This window comes from Furipterus horrens, unplaced genomic scaffold (genome assembly GCF_987537825.1).
Source record: "Furipterus horrens unplaced genomic scaffold, mFurHor1.1.pri manual_scaffold_4, whole genome shotgun sequence".
Classification (NCBI taxonomy): Eukaryota; Metazoa; Chordata; class Mammalia; order Chiroptera; family Furipteridae; genus Furipterus; species Furipterus horrens.
The window spans coordinates 163,663,372-163,687,731 of record NW_028327174.1 but is presented as its reverse complement, the minus strand read 5'-3'; the positions used below and the strand labels follow the sequence as shown (position 1 = coordinate 163,687,731).

At 42.8% G+C, this 24,360-nt stretch overlaps 1 protein-coding gene across 1 annotated transcript; it reads left to right on the top strand.

Annotated features, from left to right (window-relative positions):
• The first annotated feature begins 80 nt into the window (after positions 1–80).
• Positions 81–24,360, top strand: LOC150013211 (phospholipid-transporting ATPase ABCA1-like). The gene is given in 23 exon segments (XM_090275230.1): positions 81–85; positions 935–1,033; positions 3,594–3,783; positions 4,777–4,871; positions 5,704–5,736; positions 6,682–6,787; positions 7,586–7,660; positions 8,185–8,354; positions 9,681–9,858; positions 12,146–12,261; positions 12,368–12,512; positions 13,961–14,084; positions 15,158–15,208; positions 15,211–15,286; positions 15,547–15,667; positions 16,467–16,529; positions 17,167–17,273; positions 20,041–20,182; positions 20,556–20,690; positions 21,689–21,792; positions 22,394–22,486; positions 23,130–23,373; positions 24,220–24,360. Coding segments are annotated over 23 exon segments (2,613 nt in total).

Below are 24,360 nucleotides of genomic sequence, written 5' to 3'. Positions count from 1 at the left end.
GGCGGCCACAGCGAGACACGTTATCCCCGCTGCCTCTCTTGGGGCCACGGCGTCGGGACACGGGAAGACAACACGAAAACATGTCGTCGGGTGTCCAAATGTCCAGCAAATGAGCCAGGTAGGGGCACTTTTAGAGTGCGGCTGCGCTGCCCGGTTACCAGGGTTCCAAGTTCCGCTGGGCTCTGTCTTCAGGAGCTGAGGTCGCTGCTCAGTGTAGCTCAGTGTTGTGAGGTCACTGCTCAGTGTAGCTCAGTGTTGTGAGGTCACTGCTCAGTGTAGCTCAGTATTGTGAGGTCACTCGCTGCCTGCGTCCCCTACCCCAAGCGTCTCCTTAGACAAGAGTAGTGACTTCACTTCTTTTTTCTTTCTCACAGTATTTTTTATTGTATTGCAGGTTTACTTTATTCTTTCCTTTCCCAGGTGTTGACCCGTGTTGCCCAGGGTTGTGGAAGGTGGGCTTGCTTTGTGTTTGTAACCTGAGCTTATTATTGTCTGTGTCCCAGTTGTCATGTGAACAGGCAGCCAATAGAGTCTTCCTGCCCTTCCCTAGAATAATCTCCTGGTTGTCTGTGCCCAGTGGGTAATGTGAAAGTATTTTTGAAATTCTTATCCTTAATGAATTCATTTACTTCATGTTAAAATATGTATGTCATTATGTATAATTATGTGTATACACGTGCATGCATGCGCGCGCACACACACACACACACTTTTTTGTACATATAACTTATTTACACAGCTGTGTGTTACTGTGATACCAAATATATGGTCTGAGTCTGAGCTCTGTGTGGGCGGGCTCTGTGTTATTCACTGCTGTTTTGAGCTTGGCCCACAGGAAGTACTTAATAAAGTATTTATTTTTAAGACACTTTTCTTCCTTCAAATTTATGGTTTCAATGATGTGCTGAGCTGGCTGCCTCTTGTGTACCCACAGTAACGATGCGCCTGAGGACAGGGGCACCCAGGAACTCTTGAACGCCCTCACCGGCGAGCCGGGCTTCGGGACGCGGTGTATGGAAGGAAACCCAATCCCGTGAGTGCCACTTCAGCTCCGGCACCCTCCACACTGCCTTCTGTGCTTGTCGCCGGCTTTGGTCTCTACTGCACTGCATTTATCAGTGGTGTGCCACACTGTGACTGCCATTATTTGCCCTTTGAAGAATTTTTTTATATTTAAAAAGATGATAGAGTAATTTAATAAGACCATCTAGGAACAAAAGTAACAGTCTAGGAGACTATAGCAAAGCAAATGACTATAGATGCTTGTTTACTATTTTAGAAATTAATGTTTAATTTAAATAGCACTTCATACTTACTGATCAAATGTTTTTCCCTTCTCCCTTCCCACCCCCCAATTCCTCTTCCTCCATGCAGAGATAGGCTGCCTTATATATAATTTGCAATTTTGCTTATCAGCTTCTTTACTTTAATAGCCTGAAAAGATGACGTAGTTTGTCTTTATAAAAGTAAACATTTTCTTCTTTTAGAGTTACATAGTTTTACTGTATTCTCCTTCAAGATTCTTAAAAAAAAAAAAAAAAAAAAGAGTAGGCACTGTATAAATAAATCCAGTTAAATACCTGTAGACAAAGTAGGTATGCGGGAAAGGTCTATCCAGAGGTTTTAGTGAGTACGGACATGGAGCGAGGTGAGCTCGTGGGAGAGTCCGGTGATGGTGGAAGGGGGTCCACATTTCCAGGCTCAGGTAGAAATTGCAGTTGAGGTTGTTAACCACCAACTGAAGAGTTAAGGAGAGTGTGGGAAAGTGCGGCCACACTGGGGAAGGGCTAACAAACTCCAGGTTTTAAAGGGAAGATACCCTGCCAGACTCCCAGACCAGTGAGCATGATACCTGTGTACACCAGGCGGTGGAGCACGTTTCTGAATGGATAGCTATTATGTACTTGTTATGTCTTATTAAGTGGATACTTACTAAGTGTTTGTTAGTACTTACTATTTAATGGGTAGTAAATCCTAGCAGCTAATATCAACTCCTAAAGAATAAGATGACTAAAGTGGAGAAGGACAAGGAGACATCCTGTCTGGATTTTATAAGACTTTTGAGGAGATCCCACTTGGAAGTTTTGCAGGCAACACAGAAGAATGAGATGAGGTGATAATAGACTTAGATGGATTCCTCACCTGCCAGCTGGACAGTGTGGACGCCTAGGTTAATGTCAGCCTAGCAAGGACTGGTTGGAGCTGGGTCTCAATTGAGATCTCACCTACGGAGACAAAGGAGGCAGGACCCTGGCATCGGAGGGGCCCTAGCCTTGGGGCCGAGCACCACTGAACGTGGGTCGGGGCAGTCTGATGTTAGGGCCCCACTCTGGAAACTTTCAGGATTTTCAGAAAGTAGCGACACGAAGGGATGTTTGACTAGAACATTTCCCTGTGGCATTGACCTTGGTCTCAGCCCATCATTGTGTGAACGGTTTAGAATGTGAGATTTAGGAGAGCACTGTGTCCTAGAAGTTTCCATTTCATTGGGGGGACTTGACAGAGAACTAGGGAGCCAGCCCCAGAACTGTTCATTTGCTCTGAGAATAATTTAAAGACTCTGGCTGTGCTTTAAATTGTAGAATTTTGGAGCTGGAAGAGATCCTAGAAATGGCTTGTTGAAATATGACTTGTTGAAACAAGTCATTCTATACTTTCATTTTACTGGAGGAGAAAATAGGCCCAAGAAGGCAAGTGACTGGATGATCTCACAGTAATTCAGGGCTCAAGTTAGGCATAAAGGCTTTGTCTGTTGTCACCAGGGGCTTGCACACAACCTAGCTCTTCATGTACCAATCGCTCTCACCCCCATTCAACCCAAGTTCTCTCCTTGCTTTGAGACATAGGTGAATCTTGACATTCTCTACCAGATTATCTGCACATTGAGCATAACATTGAGACTCCTTCCCAGGCCGATGTCATCTGGCTCCTGCCTCCTTCTCTTCTTCACAGCTCATCACATTCCAGCCACACTGTGTTCCTTTGTCCCTTAGACAGAAAACTCAGGGTCTTTGCACGTGCACTTCCTGTTGCTTCTGCTTGTAATGTTCTTTCCCTCTAAATGTCTGCCTGGCTGTTCTCCCTCATTGGTTATATTTTGGCCAAAGTATAGCAAAGTATAGCATCTTTCAGTGGCTCCTTTCTTACCAGTCACTTCCCCTGTATCTTGCTACATTTTTGGCCATCTTAAGATTATATTACTTAGTTGTTACCTACCTCTTTGATGGGAACACAAACTCCATGAAGGCAGGGACTTTATCTTGTTCACTCTAGACTTTCAAATATGCAGAAGAATGTCTGGTATTAGAGTTGATGCTCGATGAATAGTTTGGAGAGAACACATGGGTGAGTGATCGAATGTTGGTGGGTTGGATCGACTGCAGTTTGGTCCACAAGCATTTAGGCCCTCTTTGCAGTCCATTGTTCTTATCTGTGAAGTGAGTTTTCAGCTTACAAGTCTATGGAGAGATCAAATAGTCAAATGGGGAGAGAGGGAAGCTTATCTGCAGTTATTGGTGGATCCTGCACTCCTGAGGCAACAGGAAAGGCCAGGCCCTCTTGGGTGACCCTACCCTTGCTGTCACCTTTTGCAGAGACATGCCCTGCTTGGTTGGGGAGGAGGAGTGGACCACTGCCCCAGTTCCCCAGACCATTATGGACCTCTTCCAGAATGGGAACTGGACGATGGAGAACCCCTCACCCGCCTGTGAGTGTAGCAACGACAAAATCAAGAAGATGCTGCCCATGTGTCCCCTGGGGGCTGGCGGGCTTCCTCCTCCACAGGTGAGTCCCTCACAAGGTAACAGAGCAGATAGGGTGCAGGGTGGACTAGGGAAGAAGGGATGGATGACATATCAGGAGGGTGTCTTTTAGTCTTGATCTTAATTCTTTTCATAGGGAAAAACACGTGAGTTTTGAGGGGATAGAACTTAAACCACGTTGTTCCTAATATCTGAGGGAGCTTAGCCTGTTTCTTTATTTTGAAAAGTCAGCCTAGGTTACTTGTTTGAGTTCAAACCAGAATGCAACATTCTGGATCAGTGGGCCATGGAAGACACACTGTGGTTTTCCCAAAGTGGTGGTGTCAAGGACAGACCGTGACAGATCCATCTCTATCCCAGGCTCTGCCACCGGTGTGCTGGTCACCTGGTATAGGCCACTTTGAGTCCCTGGGCCTGTTTCCTCACGTCCAAATTAGAGAAGCTGGCCCATGACAGTTCTGCATTTTACCAACGCCGACTGTCTCTGAGAGTGAGTGTGTGATGTGGTTCTGAGTCATTCTTTTCTGAGAACAATTTTAGGATGAGGCTTGCCTGTGACAGCTCTCTGCTGCTTCGTCAGCATCCAGGTTGCAGGGCGAGGACAAGCAACTTTAAGTGGGTGTGCGAACTTGAGCAGCTCTGTTTCTCTCTCTTTAAAATAATAGCTAATCTATTCATCAGTATAACCATTGAACAAAAGAATTCACTAGGCATAGTCCATGATACTACTCCCTAAAAACCTATTGTGGAGAACCATATTTTATAGACTGTTGTTGAGTTGTCCAGAATAATTCCCTGGGGAACATCTTGGCTTGGCATAAGTATATGGCCAGAGCCAACGGCAGAATGAATTGGGCTTTGGTGGTTGGCTTGCTGGTGCCTGGGCCTTGTGAGTAGGGTCTGGTCACACTGTGGTACATGCTTGAGGGACATGTGTCAGTATAGTTCATGATTTGCTTTTTGTCTCAATTCTGGTCCATAAAAACACATGTGCTTGGATTTTCTGTGACAACAGAGAAAGCAGAACACTGAGGACACCCTTCAGAACTTGACGGGAAGAAACATTTCAGATTACCTGGTGAAGACTTATGTGCAGATCATAGCCAAAAGGTCATTATTCACTAAACTTGGTCTTTGCTTTCTCATTGCTGATCAGAGGAATGTGAGTCCTAAAAATAGTAGGCTGAGTGGTGGGGGAGACATCATATTTTGACCTGATGGCAAGATGAGAACTATTATGAACATTCAGCTTCAAGGTTGAGTCTGCCTGGGTCCAGAATGAAAATAAATCTGGATTCAAATACTAATTCTGCCACTTACTAGCTCTTCGACCAGGGGTAGCCTGTTATCCTTTTAAAGCCTTAGTTCATGTAAAATGTGAAAGTAACGTTGCTCTTATGGGTTTGTTGTGAGGACTGCATGAATAACATACATGAGTACCTCGCAGGGATGGTTGTGGAGCCTTGGAAGAGCCATGTAGTTCCCTGGGCATTGGCATAATGTTGAGTACTTAGCTGATGCTCAGAAAATGTTCGCTCTGGTTTCCTTCCCATTGATCTGGTTATTTGGGCTTCTTGAGAGTTCTCAATGACTTTAAATAACAGTTACTGTGAGTTGGAAAAGAAAGAGGCATAAACTCTTCATATGGCATCCATAATTGATGTATTACTTTGAATTTCAAAAGTTTCTACTTTGATCACATCTTTGTCAATAAGTTGGTTTCTGAATTGGTTTAATCCAAGGCATGGTTTTCATATACCTAAGTTTTTAAGAATGGGAGCAGAAACAGCATGCCGATTAGGGCTATAACCACCAGCCTGATCATAGCTTTATTTCTGCCGCTTTGTTGTATCCTCAGGTAGATAGTTACTTCCTTTGTATCATCAGGCATAGGGTCAGTGTTTCTTTGAACTGACTTTTGGTTTGCCTTTGGCTCCTGCAGCTTGAAGAACAAGATCTGGGTGAATGAATTTAGGTAAGTGGCCTCTTTCTGTGCTTTCCTTTGCTTTCCCTGGACTCCTGTAGTTCAGGAGGATGATTTTGATGCCGGTGTCTTGGGATTCTGGGAAGTCGTTAGTGTTGGGACTGTATTGCCCTTAATGTTTCTGCTCAGTGCCAAGCTGCCACTTCAGAGGCATCTGAAACTTTGTCATCCTGCCTGATTTCCTCACGCAGACTCAGAAGTTTCTTATGAGTCTCTAGCGACTTAATGGGAAGCACTATGTTGTGAAAGGCATACATATGCTAACTAGACTATGCCCCCACATCAGATTTCCCGGGGTCCTCTTCGATGAAATAAGGGGCATCAAAACCATTTATTTTCACTCTGCTTCAACTCACTTACCCCTCTGGGTTTTGAAGGAACGGGTGGGACCAGGGAAGGAAAAAAGGAAGAATCCTTGAAGCTAATTAACACCTTATGAAAAATGGGACAACGTATCTGGCCGCCTCATGACTTGTTTCTTTGACACTGCTTTCCACTCTTTGCCTTTTTCCCGAGGTTCAGAACCCACAGAACTCTTAGCAGAGCAGACTAGGGCTCCCAGAGTTGTCCTTATGCCAGGAAAGAGTCAAGGCTCCTCTAGCCTCTCTGGTCAGTGAGTGTCCCTCACTGCTTGTCCTGACTTCCTGTTTGAATACCTTGAGGCGCAAGTTCAGGCCTGAGCCACCAGGGTGGGAGGCACTTCTTCGATATGAATAACCATTATTTCCGTCTATAATCAGGCCCAGATCCTTCCTACTTGGGCAGGAGCCATAAGGGTAAAGATAGAGGTTGTCAAATTCGTTAGAGAATGTCAAGTTGTAACTTTCCTTGAGTCTAACTTCAGTCCTGCTTCAAATAAAATACACACAAGTGGCGTCTGTTAATGAGTGATGTGCACTGTGCTATCTGTGTTTTAATGTCAGGCTGTTCCTCTAGGTACGGCGGGTTTTCCCTGGGTGCCAGCAATTCTCAGTCACTTCCTCCAAGTCAAGAAGTTAATGATGCCATCAGGAAAATAAAGGAAATCTTGAATCTGGCCAAGGTACAGTATCTATCCCAAGACATGTCAGAAATGGGCTCAGGGTTGCTGGTGCATGGGAGCCGTTGGCAGGTAAATCTGGTCACCTAATACCTTACGGTTTGAGACTTACGAGTACAAAGTCGTCACCAGCTCTTAGTGTATTGTGCCGGCTAAGACTGCGCTACGACTCAGTGACCATTTCCTCTCTGAAAGTGTAGACCAAAAACAAATCCAGAGATTAAAAATCTCTCACACTAACTTAAATTTATGAATTTAGCCAGTAGGTAAATAAACTCAGCATCAAGCTTGCTTTTCTAAAACAATCACTGGTTAAACAAGAAATGAATCATTTTCTTTTAAGTTTTCATCAGGTTTTAGGACCCAATAAACATTCACCATTTCTCTGTATCTGTAATTTCATATTTTTGAGTAAGAATTGGATGCTGGGATCATAGACAGCAGTGATATTCTGAGTCTGTATCTCTGCTTTGGAGGCACCGACCCCATGAGTCTGACGTGTCTGCACGTTGAGTGTAGTCTTGGGTCTTAGGATGACGCCAGGGGAGCATTTTGAAGAATCCTCACCAACCAGTTTTAGAGAGACATCGGTGTCTTGGGACTCTGAATCACAGGGCTTGCCTGTGATTCCTTTAAGACTTGTGACCCATAGCAACATCAGTGCGTTAGATTTCTGGTCTCTTGTTTCTCAGTGGCTTCAAATTTCATTTTAATGAACAAGGTAGGTGTGGGGCCCTCCCCAAGGTGGCTGTGTTGTTCTTAGGAGCCATTTCAACTGAGGCAGGTTTCTGTTGTTCACAGGACAGCTCTTCAGATCGATTCCTCAGCAGCTTGGGCAGGTTCATGACAGGACTGGATACAAAAAACAACGTCAAGGTAAAGCCCGTTGTTCCAGTCACTTCTTGATGAATAATAATCGTTATGTTCCCTGAAGTACTTACCAGCTCAGGATGGCCCTGACGGGGCAGTCGTGACAGAGAGAGCAGTCTCGTAGGTTTGCCAGGGAGGACCTACAGTACAATGATTATGAGAATTCGTTCTGCCACCAGACATACCAGGTGAACTATTGTGACTTGGGCCAAATTACTGAATCTTCTAAGTCTCAGTTTCTTAATCTCTAAAACAGAGAGTAATCATGGCTCTCTCAAAGCTGGGGTGAAGATTAGGTGAATCACTGGAAGAGGTAATGAGTACCGTAAAGAGATAAGGTAGCTGGCACCTTGCCTGGCCTTGGTGCTCCGCACACCCTCAGTGCTGTGATCATTTTGCCATGTTCTCTGACCATAATGTTTTGTTGTGGTGTGTGACCGGCATGTTTTTTTTTGTGTGTGTGTGTGTGCACCTGCCTCCAGGAGCAGGGTTTGGAAGCATTATCTTATACTTGGTATGTTTTCTTTCAGGTGTGGTTCAATAACAAGGGGTGGCATGCTATCAGCTCTTTCTTGAATGTCATCAACAATGCCATTTTGCGCACCAACCTACAGAAAGGAGCGAACCCTAGCCAGTATGGGATTACTGCTTTCAATCACCCCCTGAATCTCACCAAGCAGCAGCTCTCGGAAGTGGCTCTGTAAGTGAGTGCAGCTATGTCTGAACAGGGCAGGTGGGGGGCGGAAGAGAGTATGGGGGAAGGAACCGTGAAGCTGGTGGTAGAGTAGCAGCTGGGGAAACACTTACTTTGTGGTGTGTCTGGGTTGGTCCCAGCTCAGGATAGACGACTTCTGCTTTACGAATTGGCTGGCAGGGATTAAAGTGCATAAGATAAATGACTCGTACATGTAAAAACCATGACATTTAGGGAATTTGTATAAGGTAAGTTAAATTGCTAATAAAATCCTAAAAATATTTTAACTCACCGCCAATACAGTGTTTAATAAAAAATCAGTTTCACTTGTTTTTATACCACTGGTTTTAAACTTGGTGAAAGATACTTTTATCAGCTTGTGTTTTGAAGGCCTGAATTGTGTGTGTATGTGTGCGTGTGTGACAAGTTAAAGCCAATAGGAAATAGGCCAAATGTATATAGCCCTTGGATATTCTATAGCCTTTGGAATCCTGAACATCTGGGTTTGAATCTGGTTTCTAAACTTTCTAGATGTATGATGTTAAACAAGGCAATTCACGTAAATTGCCAAGTATAGCACTTGGTATATAGTTGGCATTCAACACACATTGGGTCCCTTTCTATGTATGGGGCATGGCACAGTCATTATTTTTGCTTAACTTATATAAAATATCAATATATGTCACTGGGATCTTTATACCAAACTTATATAATATTTATATATATATATATATATATATATATATATATATATATAGTTTATATTAAACATTGTTTATTGGGCTTACAAGACTGTTCTTCTTATAACCATCTGATAGACATGTTAGAGCATATGTGTTAGATTGATATGCCACCCGCTGGTGTTTTCAAATTTATTTACAGCCAGGAATGAACTTATTTGAATAGTTTCATACTAGTATTTCAGCTTTATTTAGTTTTCAAGTTACACTAGTCCTTTTTGTGAAAATTTGCAACTTATTGTTCTCACAAGGTCATGAATAGTGGAACAAAGAGAATGCCATTAGGCCACTCTTGGACGTCTCTGAGTAGTTTCATTGGACAGTGGACTCCTTATAACCTCAGTTGAATTAGTTTTGCATTTGAATGGTCAGATTTGAGTATTTTTTTGTTTTGTTTTGTTTTTAACTTGAATATAATAATCTTTAACCCTGAAAAAATATATTTGGTGACCAGGTTATTTTTCCTTGGGCCATGCTTCAGACATGTGTGTGTGTGTGTGTGTGCATGTGTCTCCTCCTGAGTCTTCAGTTGTATCAGGGGACCCTCATATCCTCACTGCCTCTTTTTTTTTTTTTTTTTTTTTTTTTTCAGGATGACCACATCAGTGGATGTCCTTGTGTCCATCTTTGTTATCTTTGCCATGTCCTTCGTTCCGGCCAGCTTTGTTGTGTTTCTGATCCAGGAGTGGGTCAGTAAGGCAAAGCACCTGCAGTTCATCAGCGGAGTGAAGCCTGTCATCTACTGGCTGTCCAACTTTGTCTGGGACATGGTAAGAACACCAGTCTGCTGCTGCTGTAGACATTTCCCTCAGGTCCGTGGATGGGATGAAAGAGGCCCTGGCTCGTGTCAAAGTGTTCTCACTAGTCTGAAGGTGAATGAAAGGAAGAGACAGAGGCAGTTGTATGCATCCACATCCCCAAACATGGTGTTAAGTTCAGAGCTGATCTCACACCAGAGAGAAAAAAATCTGTCCACACTGACTGCAATTAATACTACCACCACCACCTAATTTCCTCATGGGAAATGTTTCAAAGAAACGTTGAAGTGGAAGATTTAGGCTTGTCTGATAGGTTTTAACCTCCAGAGTCAGGCTGTTCTTTGTCTCACAGGGAAATCCATCATTCGTTTGAAAACTCTATACATTTTACCGGAAGCTTATTCATCAATTGCAAATAACTTTTCGTGCCAGCTGCAAAGTATTGCTTTTGTTCAGACCAATATGGAGGGCTTCAAAGAACCCCAAAGTTCTAATTTTTATAAAGTGGAGCTGAAGTATATCTCCCTGTGTATTCCATTAATTGTAAGCCATACAGAGCAAATTTAATTCTTCTCCCACTGGATAGCCCCTCTGATATTTAAAGGCAACTTTCATTGAACCTAAGTCTTCCTAGATAAGGTGCTATATGAGAACACATTTTGTAATCTCTAAAGCATAGTACACATATGAATGATGATCTGATGATGATGATGATGATGATGACGACGACGACGATGATGATCATTATGTCTGTGCTGATTAAAGCAAACCTCTCAGACCTGCCACTCTTTGGATCTGATTGCCTTTGTATGGCCAGGCCCGTATTCTTAATAGCCCTTTTGAAGAGCAATACCCAGAATTAACCTTGTGGTCCAGGCTGTAGTCTGAATGATTATGGTCTGAATGGGTACCAGTCTAGAGGGAGTTGATCTTTATCCTATCCTTCTATTAGCCTAGGGGCAGTACATTTTGGAAGTAGCACTGTCTTGTTGACAATTTGGTAGTGAACTGAAACCTCTCTTTGACAGGTATTGTTAAATGGGTCTCTTTCACTCTTTACTAATGCAGCTGACTTTTTTGAGCCTAAATGTTATATTTACCCCTCTTTTTTTATAATTAATTAATTAAATTATTATTTATTTATTTCTAGAGAGAGGGGAAAGGAGAAAGAGAGGGATAGAAACATCACTGTGTGATTGCCTCTCACTTGCGCCCCCAAGTGGGGACCTGACGTGCAACCTAGTCATGTGCCCTGACTGGGAATCGAACCAGCGACACTTGGCTCACAGGCCATATATTTACCCCTCTTAAACTGCATTTTGTTAGTGTCCATTTGCTTTTATCTTGATTCAATAATTATTTTATTCAGTAAACACATACTCCCTTTGTGTGCGATTCTGCCAGGCACAGGAGATTCAGAGATGGAAGATCAAGTCCCTAACAAAGGAATGTCACTTATGTTCCTTTGCAATGTCTGTCCCTCCCATGCTTTAGAGCCTCTGAAGTTTGCTATAAGCATGTCTTCTTCTAAGTTGTTGATAAACACATTGAGCAGAATGAGACTGAAGCAGCGCCCCGAGGCTGAAGCTGCAAATTCTTCTTACAGCTGACAAATGCACTGTCCCTTCCCTGTCTGTGCTTCGTTCTGCCAGCAATGAACTCTCATCACTGTCTCATGGTCAGGGCTTCACTTGTGCATTTTTAAAAAATTTATTGTTTTAGAGAATTTTTTTAAGACTTTATTTGAGCCAGACTGATGACATATGCTGTGGAGCAAGATCTCAAATGCTCCCTATTTGTGCCTTTTAATTCTTGACACTCTGTCTGGACAGACTTTCAAATTATTCTCAGTGTGATGAAACAGATCTAACATTCATGTTATAAGCATTTACCTCATGAATAGATTACACATGAGATTGAACTTGGGCAGACTGTAATATAGCATTCACAATGAAACAGACACGGTCATCTTTGGGAAGAATAATGGAAGCTTATTTGCTGTCTGTGAAATCAAAATGTCTCTTAGCGGGAATCCATTGTTCAGCAAGTTTACTGAGCGTGACACTGTGGCTCAGCTGTTGGAAAGACAGAAAGGGCATTCAGTTTATAAAATCAGCCAAGGGTAAAAACGCTTGTCAAAATGTATTGTCCAGTATATTGATTAATACTTTATGTGGCTTCATTAATTCAAAGGTACTCACCAATATGTCTACCTGCCCTTGTCCAATGATGGTGAAGACTTGGGAGGTGTTGTGTCTTTGACATAGGGGTGAACTTGGTTTCCTTGTTTCACTTTTAGTGCAACTATGTGGTCCCTGCCACGCTGGTCATTATCATCTTCATCTGCTTCCAGCAGAAGTCCTATGTGTCCTCCACCAACCTGCCTGTGCTAGCCCCCCTCCTTCTGCTGTATGGGTAAGGCACCTCTGGGTGGTGATGTCGGTGGGTGAGGCACGTAGCGCCCCATGTCAGAGAGAAGGCAGGGGACACCCGGTGGACATTTGTCCTTGTGCCTCACCAGGTGGTCGATCACGCCTCTCATGTACCCCGCCTCCTTCGTGTTCAAGATCCCCAGCACCGCCTACGTGGTCCTGACCAGCATGAACCTCTTCATTGGAACCAACGGCAGCATGGCCACGTTTGTGCTGGAGCTCTTCACCGACAACGTGAGTGCTGCGGGAAGAGCAGCTCCTGCTGGGAGGAGCATCAGCGAGGACAGTGTTTGATCATGACCTTGTGCCGCCTGTCTGTGGGACTGACACCCCCCACCACTCTGTCCTTTTTCATATTCTCTCTTCCTTGGCTTGTGTAGTACCTTCTTCCTTCTCTTCCTTATATGTCCCCGATCAAACCTTTCTATTTCCTTGGACAAGTTCTTTCTTACTCCTTTCTGTTTCAATATTGCTTTCCCAATATTTTTTCATCTGCCGTCTTTGCCTCCCACTTCTGATGCTATCTCTGGGTGGCACCATTCATTCCCGTGAGCTTTAGTCTCACCTTCTCACTTGCGTGGTGCATAGCTCTGTTCTGATAACTTACAGATACCCCAGACCCGGTATGTCCTAATTGTCTTTCTCCTTAGAACCTAACATTTCTCCTGCCTTCCCTGTCACGCTTTCCTGGATGCATTCCCATCCACTCAGCCCCTCAAGCTGGCAGCAGCTGAGCCATCTTACACACGTTGCTTCTGTTTATTTCCAACACTCAATTGGTTACCTTGTCAGTTCTTCCAGTTGCAGATCTCTTTAACAAGGGTCCCTGTCCTTTCCTGCTGTCATTGCTTTTGTCCGAACACCTTAACACATAAGGCCTTCTAGAGGTGCACAACCTTTCCTGGCCTGTTCCTACCGTACCCTTCCTTTCCCGAGGGGCTGTAATCTTCAGCTGAGTCATCCCTTAAACCCACCAAACTCCCACATGCCTGGCTTCAAGTGCCCTTCCTCTGTCACAGGGTCTGCTGGTGTCTGACCCTTCAAGACTGAGCCCAAATGGGAAGCTTTCCTTTCCTGCCCTCTGGGAGGAGCTCTCCCTTTTCCCTGGGCCCCCAGAGCCCTCAGTTCCTGCCTCCATACGGCACATACCCAGCTGTGTAGTCATTGCCTGTGTGCGTAACGTCCTCCTCTGAAGAGGAACTGTTACTTACTCACCTTTGCTAACCTGTGCCCTGCACAGTGCATCCAGCATCCAGCAACTTCATCAGTTGTTGGATATTTGGCTACTGTTGGCTTGACATATTTAAGAAGAATTACTTAAATTTTTACAAAATCCTGAAACTGAAATACTGACCCAGACATGAGCAATATACTTTTAAAATGCTAAGCAAATATTGCGATGGGTTTGCTTGTGGTTAAACATAACCGTGTTTGTAAACTTCCCTCCTATTTCTCCATATTCATAGTATTATTCCAAAGTTTCTAAAGAGCAAAATTTTTATTATGTTATATATCATTAGCTGTGGCTGCTGCTGTTTATTGATATCTGAATTCAAAGGTTCAGCTTGACCGCGGGGTATCCAATTTTTTCCTCCACTTCCATACCTCAGACTTTGATAACATTTTTAGTGTCAACCATGGACATTCAGTCTCCCTCTGTCTTGTTTATTTATTTTTTTTAGAAGCTGAGTAACATCAATGATATTCTGAAGTCTGTGTTCTTGATCTTCCCGCATTTTTGCCTGGGACGGGGGCTCATTGACATGGTGAAAAACCAGGCCATGGCTGATGCCTTGGAAAGGTTTGGTGAGTGACACAGTGGTCAGAGGGTGTTCTGGTAGAGATGGCAGTTTGCATGGGCCTTGCCAACCTGGCCTTTGTTTTGCAAAGGGGCTGGTGACTGGGCCCAGGTCTTCCCCCCACTGATAGGGCTAATGATAACGTAGCTGTTGGTAGCACGGGTCTTGTGACCCAACCATTTGGGCCTGTGACAGCACTGAGAAAAGTAAGAGGGCAGTTTTGGAGGAAAGGAAAACGTTGTCTTTAGCTTGAATTTAGTGCTGAATGCCCCTGGTTAGGATAGTCAAGGTCATTGCAAAAGTCAAAACATAGCTTTGATAATTAGACACAGGCCAGAGAATCAGTAGGAAAGATGCAAACTTGGGCTCATTAGGAAAATCATGGGTCTGTAGATGTGGCTGTATATTATCTTCTATATAGTCTATAAAAAGTTAATTTACTGCAGCTCTTTCTACCTTTATAGCCTTCAGAAGTATTTTTCCTGTGGCTACATTACTACTCTATACCCTGGCTCATATAAATTAGACGGGCATTGCTCTTTAAGGGACATAGAGCAGAGATCTTTTTTTTTTTTTTTTTTTTTTTTTTAAATTTGGAGGTACAAAGGAGATGAATAAGGAATTTAAAGGAATATTTACATAGAACTAGGTGATTTGATTGTGTTTCTAGGTTACATTACATGCTACTGAAGGGGCATGTTTTTAGAGTGGCCTCTAATCTTAGTGAAACTTATAATTTGTTGAAATAACTGACACGAAAATTTACCCTGGATTGTTGCCTTTTTTACAAAGGATTTTGGCATCTCATAAAAAGGAGACATTACATATCTTAGATGACATCATAGATCTAATACACATTGGCTCTGACATTCTGATTGATACTGAGTCACAGTGTATTTCCCCAAAATCTTACCCTAGTCAGACTTGGAGAGTGGTCATTCCCTTACATTTTTTCTCCTTGTCATGGGTGACGGCCATTGGTGTTTCTAGGAAGAGAAGGGCATTTGAGCCTGAACTTGAGGAAGGGCTATAGTCTTTGGTGCTCCTATTCTGACCAGATCTCTGCATTGTTTCTACCAGGGGAGAATCGCTTTGTTTCACCACTCTCTTGGGACTTGGTGGGACGAAACCTCTCTCCATGGCTGTGGAAGGGGTGGTGTTCTTCCTCATCACTGTTTTGATCCAGTACAGATTCTTCATCAGGCCCAGGTGAGCTTTTTCTCAGAACTCATGAAGCACCTGCTTGAGGGTCACAGAGAAGCACGTGGACATACTTGTCAATGACATGGGGACCGAATTGAACTCAAAACAGATAACCAAACTGTATTCCTAATGGGGACTTCCCCAGGCCCCAACACTGCCAGTCCCGGACACTGTGGAGAGTAGGTTTTATAGGACTGCTTTAGAAATGATCTTTCTCTTGAAAAACAGCTTCACAGGTTGACTTTTCTTACATTTTTTCCCCTAAGACCTGTAAAGGCAAAGCTTCCTCCTCTGAATGATGAGGATGAAGATGTCAGGCGGGAAAGACAGAGAATTCTTGATGGTGGAGGACAGAATGACATCTTGGAAATCAAGGAGCTGACTAAGGTGAGGAAATGAATATAGGCTGTGATAATGTGTCTTAAATTTTTTCTGATTTATATGTTGGAAACTAGCATTTTGCTGACTTGCTTAATGAAAGGAGCATGTGTCTCAGAATGTGCATCTACGCCAAGCTTTGTCAATTTAATTTTATTTAAAAATATACCATGGGCATTTCTTCATTAAAGAAGTCCTACTGAGAGTACTTTTGTAATGTGAATTCTCATTCTTGAGTATATTTGTTTTTCACCCTTACATTTATATATTAAATACTAAAACATTCTAATATTGTATACCTAGTCAAAGCTAAGTAGGGAGACTAAATGGTTGATTTGAGGTTCATAGTCCAGAAGGCTAATCTGTCTCCGTTGCTCAGGAGGAGGGTCTGTTTCAGCCCCTCTAAGTGCCAGAATACCAACAATTCACTTTTCTGTAATGTGTACAGTATTTGCAATGTTTTTACCCTGTATAATTTAATTTTTAAACATCTATACTATATATATCAGGTAAATTAAAAATTTTGTAGACATTAACAACCAATATGTTTTGTAAAAGGTTGATATTAGATTTAAAAATAAAAAGAAATTCACTTTTACATTTTGAGCTTCAGAGTCATTCCGAAGTTGGTTGCCACAGAAACCGACCAAAAACCAAGGCTCTTGCTTAGCACATCTAATATGTGACTTAATCTTATTGATTAGTGTTATCTCGTGATGTGTTTGGGCTACAATTCCCTTTTCCATAGTTGCCTGGGATAGCTGTGAATTGCTGTGGCTCACGAATTTTTGCATTTTGTTTGTTGCAGATATACAGAAGGAAGAGGAAGCCTGCTGTTGACCGGATTTGTGTTGGTATTCCTCCTGGCGAGGTAAAGGCACTTTGCCTACATTGTATTTGTCCCTATTAATTCACTGTCTCTACCCAGTCAAACCACAGTATTTGTAAGGGGATAAAAGTGGCTTTTAAAGGCTTCTCTGTTTGTGTCTATGTGAAGCAATCAGTCATTGAGAGGGATGTGGAACCCATATGTCAAGAGAATGATTTTGGATAATCTCAGACAGAAGAAGAATATGCATGCCCAACATGTGATTTTGTGGTCTGCTCAAGATGATGATGAAATTCAAATAGATTTTTAAAATTAGGTTTTCTCTTTTCTTATTCATGTTTGTGTTCTTTTATGCCCTTTAGCCAGCTTAGATAATGAAATTTGACCAGTTGGCCTTCATTACTGCTTTTCACTCAGTAGCTTTGGCCTCAGCTTAAGGACTTGATAATATTACAAAATACACCCACACTTAAAATGATTCCATTCATCATTAACTACCTGTTTAAATGCCTATGTGATTCCTTAAGACCAAGAAAATATTTGACTCTTCATTGATATTTGAGAATGATGTTTTTGGATCGTGTTATATAAAAACTAAGCTGAGGTGACTATTTCATAATGGTCATTTATATTCAGATTTTTCATACTTTGCTTAAACCACTTACCTCATTCTTTTCAGTGCTTTGGGCTCCTGGGAGTCAACGGGGCTGGGAAGTCATCAACTTTCAAGATGTTAACTGGAGACACCACTGTGACCAGAGGAGATGCTTTCCTTAACAAAAACAGGTGGGAAAAAAAAGTGGTCTGTATTTTGCTACAAAGACTTTTATTACTTATTTAAATATATTGCTTTTTATAATGATCACATCTAAAAATGGTAAAGTACAATAAAGTGTAAAGAAGAAAATCAGAATCATCCATAACCGCACTGGCTAGAGATGACCACTACTTACATTTCCTTTCAGTTTCATTCTGTTCTATAACAGCTTTATTCAGGTATAATTTACATATCATACATTTTTTTTTTTGTTTTAAGAACACAATTTGTGATGTTTAGTAAATTTGCAGTTTTGCAACCATCGCCGCAATCCAGTTTAAAACATCTCATCACCCCAAATTTATTTTATATACACATATAAATGTATTTTAAAATTGAATTATACAGTATCTATATTTTTAAAATTAGTTTTCATTGTTAATGAATATATTATGACTATTTCCCCAAAGGGTACATATTCTAAGATGTAGAATTTTATATTTTGCGTAAAATTCCCCTGTTTCCTATATTATAGTTTCTTTTGTCAATTTCTTGTTGTTAGTGCTGGCGAGGATGTGGAGAAACGGGAACCCTACTGCACTGTTGGTGGGAATGCAGACTGGTGCAGCCACTATGGAGAACAGTATGGAATTACCTCAAAAGATTAAAAATGGAACTGCCTTTTGAACCAATGACTCCACTACTAGGATTATACCCGAAGAATCTTGAAACCCCAATTCAAAAGAACTTATGCACCCCTATGTTCATTGCAGCACTGTTTACAATAGCTAAGTGCTGGAAACAGCCTAAGTGCCCATCTGTAGATGAGTGGATCAAAAAACTGTGGTACATTTACACAATGGAATACTATGTAGCAGAAAGAAAGAAGGAACTCCTGCCATTTGCAACAACATGGATGGAACTAGAGAGAATTATGCTTAGTGAAATAAGCCAGGCAAAGAAAGAAAAATACCATATGATATCACCTAATACAGGAAACTAAAGAACAACACAAACAAAGGAACTAAATAGAACAAAGAGCAGAATAGCAGTCAATAGGGGGGAGGGGAGAGGGAGAGAAGGGGGATAAGTAAGGGAAGGGTTTAATTAAAGAGCCTGCATGAAAGACTCATGGACATGGACAACGGGGAGGGATATGATTGTGGGAGAGGGGGTGGATTGGGTGGGGGAGAGAAATTGGGGGAAAAGGGGACAACTGTAATTGAAAAACCAAAATAAAAAAATTAAAAAAAAGAAAATTTCTTGTTGTTGGACATTTGCTAGTTTCTGTTTTTCACTATGTAAGTATGGCCCGTACTCTCTATGATTATCTCCTCAGGGAAAATTCCTACAAGGTAAAGACTGTGCACTTGCCAAGCTGCCCTCTCTGAAGCTTGTATCAATGTATGAGGCTACTATCCGAAGATGCACAGGTCACTAAGCAATCCGATCACCAGGGATACAGCTTCCCTTTAAAGACCTGTAAGCAATGGTACAAGGCAGCAGCTTTTGCACTTTTCTGACCATGACCCATAGTAGCAAATAGCTTTTACATCTAAACCCAGTAAAGACAGAGACATAAATGAGCATATAATAAAGTTGTGTAAAACAATGCCTACTTCTACTACTCTTAGGGCATTCTGATATTTCTTATTCTACTCTCTACACTGTGTTGTTAAAAAATACTAGTATGACCCAATACATATGTTTCACAAGCCACGGATGGACGATGACTCACAGTGGAATAATGGCTGGAATGGCAGAGGGGGCTACTGGCCTATAAAATTGAGGAGAATAAGGAACGTAATATATTTATGGGTCTCCTCCTGTGCCTCTAAGCAGTTTTTTCTGCAGCAGTGTGAAGGAGGTTTACGAGAAGTCTAGAAGAGCAGGCCTAAGGCACAAACCTGCTTCCCCAGGTGCCAGGCTCCTGGGGCATGTACCCACGAAGGCAGTAAGTGGCCCAAACTAAGGTTATAAGAGTTCGCTTGGGCAGTGTAGCTGTGAGGGGCAGGACGTGTCCGTGGGCGCCTCAGTCATAATTCTGGTGGATCTAGAAGCACTCATTAGATATGCAGAGAGGAGCAAATACTGCTGAAGGGCCAAAACTCAGGGCTGTCCGGCAGTGGTGGCTGTTGTGCATCTTTCAGATTGGATGTGGACTCTGAGCTTCTCCCACATCAGGGATTCTTAAAAGCCACCCCACCAGTATATATGTAAAATTGTGTTTATAGGTTTATTTTTCCTATGACCTTAAAAACCAGGAGGGTGCCTCAGCTGGATGTTTAGCAGGACTGGGGGTGGGGAGGTTGGAACACTCTGTGGCCGATGGGCAGCAAAGTGCAGAGGGAGGTCACACCCAGAATTGCTGGGCCTCCTCTGGATATGAATGGCCCTGAAGGAGACTTTGGAACAGCCAGGCACTTGGTGCATATGACTGGACCACAGAGTCACATCTGGGATAGAAGTGAGTGTTACAGCCTCAGAGTTGTATGACTGAGGTTATTGGTAAAGATGGTGCTGTGCTTGGGATGGACTCAGGAATTCTAAAATGGGACTGAGCTTACAGATTGAAGTGTTGTGGTGACCAGATGCAAAGACTGGGCAGGATAGAGGCAGGAACCCTGACTGCCAGGAGGGGCTGGCATTCTGGGGCAGAAAGGCTATTCCTACAGCAAGCTTGCTCACTGGTACTTTGTCGCATACAAGTAGACTTTGTAGGAACATTAGGCAAGATTGTCAGATCAGAGTATCTCTGAATGCCCCAAACCTGACCAGTTTAGTTTTTCTTTGCAGTATCTTATCAAACATCCATGAAGTTCATCAAAACATGGGTTATAGCCCTCAATTTGATGCCATCACAGAGCTGATGACCGGGAGGGAACACGTGGAGTTCTTTGCCCTCTTGAGAGGAGTCCCAGAGAAAGAAGTGGGCAAGGTACTGTGGGCACCAGCAAGCTGGCCTGCCTCATTTGGCGTCCTGACAGTATACCTTATGGCTTTGACTTTCACATGACCACTGGCTTCAGGCTGTTTTTCTTCATCGATGCAGCAATGTGAAATGCTGGCTCTTTGCCCTCACTTTCAGGGTGGGACTCCAGGGTGCTGGTGGAGTGGGGAGCAGTGGGCAGGCACACGCTGGAGGGCAGAGAGGAGGTGCCATTCTCCCTGCGTTTGACTCTGTGGCACTTGTCAAGTCGTGATTAGAGACTCTGCTCTTATTCAGTGAAAGAATTTTCCTGTGTGAGTATAAGAAAGCATGAGAATGTTACCAAACCAGATGAACGTCAGGTCGCTTCTCATTGCTCTAGGTCGGCGAATGGGCAATTCGGAAGTTGGAACTTGTGAAGTATGGAGAAAAATATGCTGGTAACTATAGTGGAGGTAACAAGCGCAAGCTTTCGACAGCCATGGCTCTGATTGGCGGGCTTCCTGTGGTGTTTCTGGTGAGTGTGTCTGTAAATGGGAAACTATTCTGGCCTGAATGGAAAACAGCAGTTTTCTAAACTGTACGTCCAGTGATGTTGCATGACTTGCATGCCAATGACAAGCACCCCTCTGCTCACCAGAAACCGCAGAGCAGTCACAGAGAACCAGAGGGAAGCCCCCTTGGCCTCTCCCTGACACACCCCGGGGTGGTTCTTCCACGCCCTCTGAGGCTCCGAAAGGGAGATGTGACAGGAGCCTCGTTTCTCTGGCATGGAGAACCCTGACAAGTGTGCCGAGGCTGGGTGTGTGCTTTGGCTTTTCTCTGAGACATTCTTTTTTACTGTCTATGTGTTCATCCCTGAAAACGGGGAGGGTGGACCCGGCTTCGAGATCCCCGAGGTAGCACCTGGGCCATAGTTCCTCACATGCAGATGGAAAACAGAAGATTAGATGGGCCAGAGGCCCTTGACCCTTTTCTCTGGGGAAGAGCACTGAAGTTATTACAGGAAGAAGCCTGGGGTTGAGGCTTTAATGTTAGCCAGGCCATTTGGATCTGGAGTTTGTTTAAGACTAGCAAGTACAATAAAACAGGCTAAGCTGGAGTGAGCAAAAAGAAAAAAAGGAGAGATGGAATTTTGCCAAAACCCTATACTGACCTCCATAGAGATTTCAGCCCAAAAGAATTTTTAGTAGATGCTTGTCAGTCATGAAAAGATGTTTGAAACTAAATGACTTGTTTCCCCCTTCCTTTTCTTTTTTTTTTTTTTTTTTTTTTTGGAGAAATTTAATTCATAAAAATGTAAGTTGAGTTTCCTGCTTCAGTGAGATTTTTATAAAAGTGAACTTGTTCTTGTATGTAAGGTCTGGTTCTTTGGTCCATCAATGAAGGACTATAATGGTTGAGTTAAAACTTAGGCTATTTCAGATATGCTTCTGCATCTAAAACCAAATCTGTCTTTGATGTGGTTTCTTTTTTCTTCATCAAATAATAGGATTTATTTTCTTCTAATTACAGGATGAGCCAACCACTGGCATGGATCCCAAAGCCCGTCGATTCCTGTGGAATTGTGCCCTCAGTATTGTCAAGGAGGGAAGATCAGTAGTGCTTACATCTCACAGGTCAGTAGGAAAGACCTGGCTTGGCTTCTACAGGGTGTGATGTTAAAATTTCTAATTGACATAAATGGCCATTGTATAAAAGTTAGAAAATACAAACAGGCAAAGAGAAAAATAATTATAGTCACCTGCATTGCATCACTTGTAAATAACTGTTACTATCATTGGGCAATAATATGTGTGCCTTTTTCTTATGCAAATCTATGTATACAAGTGTGTGTGTCTCTGTGTGTGATTTATGAACAAAAACGCAAGCTTAGTGGAATACTGCTTTTTTTTTTGTTTGTTTAGCAGTATATCATGAACATTATTCCAAGTCAGTCATCATTTCTTATAGCTGGATAGTAATCTATTAGAATACATTCCAAATTTATTGAGTAGTTCTACCTTTTGTAGACATTTGGATTGTTTCCAGTTTTGTCCTGACTGTAAACAGCATAGCAGTGAACAGTGTTATCACCGTATCTTTGTGTGTTTGTAACACGTTGTGGTGATACCTTAGGAAGCTGGGAATGTTTCTTTGAAATGTCGGATGTTGTGGTGATGATCTAATGGTTACAGGAGCCTCTCTCTAAAGCTTAAACCTCATTCTGTTTTCCCACAGCATGGAAGAATGTGAAGCTCTTTGCACTAGGATGGCAATTATGGTCAACGGGAAGTTCAGGTGTCTTGGTAGCGTCCAACATCTGAAAAACAGGTAACAAAGATCATTTCTTTGGGATGGCCCCTACTGAGAAAGCTTGTGTTATCTGTTTGTTTGTTTATTGAGTATATAAACAGCGGCTCTAATATAAAGGGAAATAAACTGAACAAAATGGTATAGCAGTAAGAATGAGGGCTTGGAAGTCAAACAGAGCTGCATTCCAATTCTGTCTACCTTTCACTGGTTGTGTGGCTTTGGGCAAATCCCTTCCCCTTTCTGAGAGTCCATTTCCTAAGGAATATTTACCTTCAGCGTTGTTATATAGATGAAATGGAAAACTTGATACTTGCCCGTATGGTCAGAACATAGACTTTGGAGTCCAACAGAGATGGGTCCACACCCTGGCCCTACCCCTTATGAGCTCTGTTCCATGGACAAGTGACTAAGTAAGTCCCTGGACTTCAGTTCCTCTGGAACACCTGTCGGGCTTCACAGGTTCCGGCGAGGATTCAGTGATATCATGTGTCTGAGGCCCTCAGCATGGCGCCTCAGAGAGCAGGTGTTCAGCAAATGAGACCGAGTTCCTTCCCTCTGAGGCTCCATGCTGGGCCTGTCCGGGACCAGGGACCTCTCTTCTTTACTCTTTTGAGAAGTTTCCCGAGGATCTTCCATGTGGACTTTATTTTTTCGCTTTTAGGTTAGGAGACGGTTACACAATAGTTGTACGAATAGCAGGGTCCAGCCCTGACCTGAAGCCTGTCCAGGAGTTCTTTGGACTCGCCTTTCCAGGAAGCGTCCTCAAGGAGAAGCACCGGAACATGCTGCAGTACCAGCTCCCGTCCTCATTGTCTTCCCTGGCCAGGATATTCAGCATCCTCTCCCAGAACAAAAAGCGACTCCACATAGAGGACTACTCTGTTTCTCAGACAACACTTGACCAAGTAAGCGCTGTGAGGGTCAGAAATAGACTTACGTTCTAGTGTGCAGAGTCCTGATCCCTTCCTCACCCCACTGTGGACCCCAGAGCAGTGTAGATTATCTGAGCTTGAATTCTCCATCTCCTACTAGCTGTGCTTTTTATGAACCCTCTCTGAATCTGAGAAGGGAGATGATGCTCCCTATTTTATACGGTTATTATGAGAATAGACTGTAATAACACTCTTAACAACTACCATTTATTGACTACCTACCATGGACCAGACATTTTGCCAGGTGCCTTATCCTATTTAATAAATAACAGCAAATGGATCTTGGCAGTTAGTAGGTATTCAGTAAATGTTAGCTTTTGTCCTTCTTTGGCTTACATAATCAAACCTATATAAGCTAAAGTAAATAGATGATTGAGCAGTTGGTGATTTGGGGGTCAGTATATAGTTTTTAGTTTTTAAGTGGTTAATGCTTTTTCAAGTATTTCCCTCTCACACAGTTTTCTAGTTAATCTTTTTATGCACTCTTATATTTTCGTACCTGACCTAATATTCCCATAGGGAAGAACACAACTAGCCCTGGCAGGTGCGGTTCAGTGGATTGAGCGTCGGCCTGCGAACCGACAGGTCGCCGACATGGTTCCCAGTCAGGGTACATGCCTGGGTTGTGGGCCAGGTCCCCACTTGGGGGTGTGCGAGGGACATCGGATTGATGTCTCTCTCGTACGTTGATGTTTCTCTCCCTTTCTCCCTCCCTTCCCCTCTCTCTAAAAACAAATAAATTTTTTTAAAAAAGAAAACACAGTTAAGGATAAAATCAAGGGGGTCTCTATAAAGGTCTATCTTTCTTTCTCTTGACAGGTATTTGTGAACTTTGCCAAGGACCAAAGTGATGATGACCACTTAAAGGACCTGTCATTAAACAAAAACCAGACAGTAGTGGATGTCGCAGTTCTCACATCTTTCCTGAAGGATGAGAAAGTGAAAGAAAGTTATGTGTGA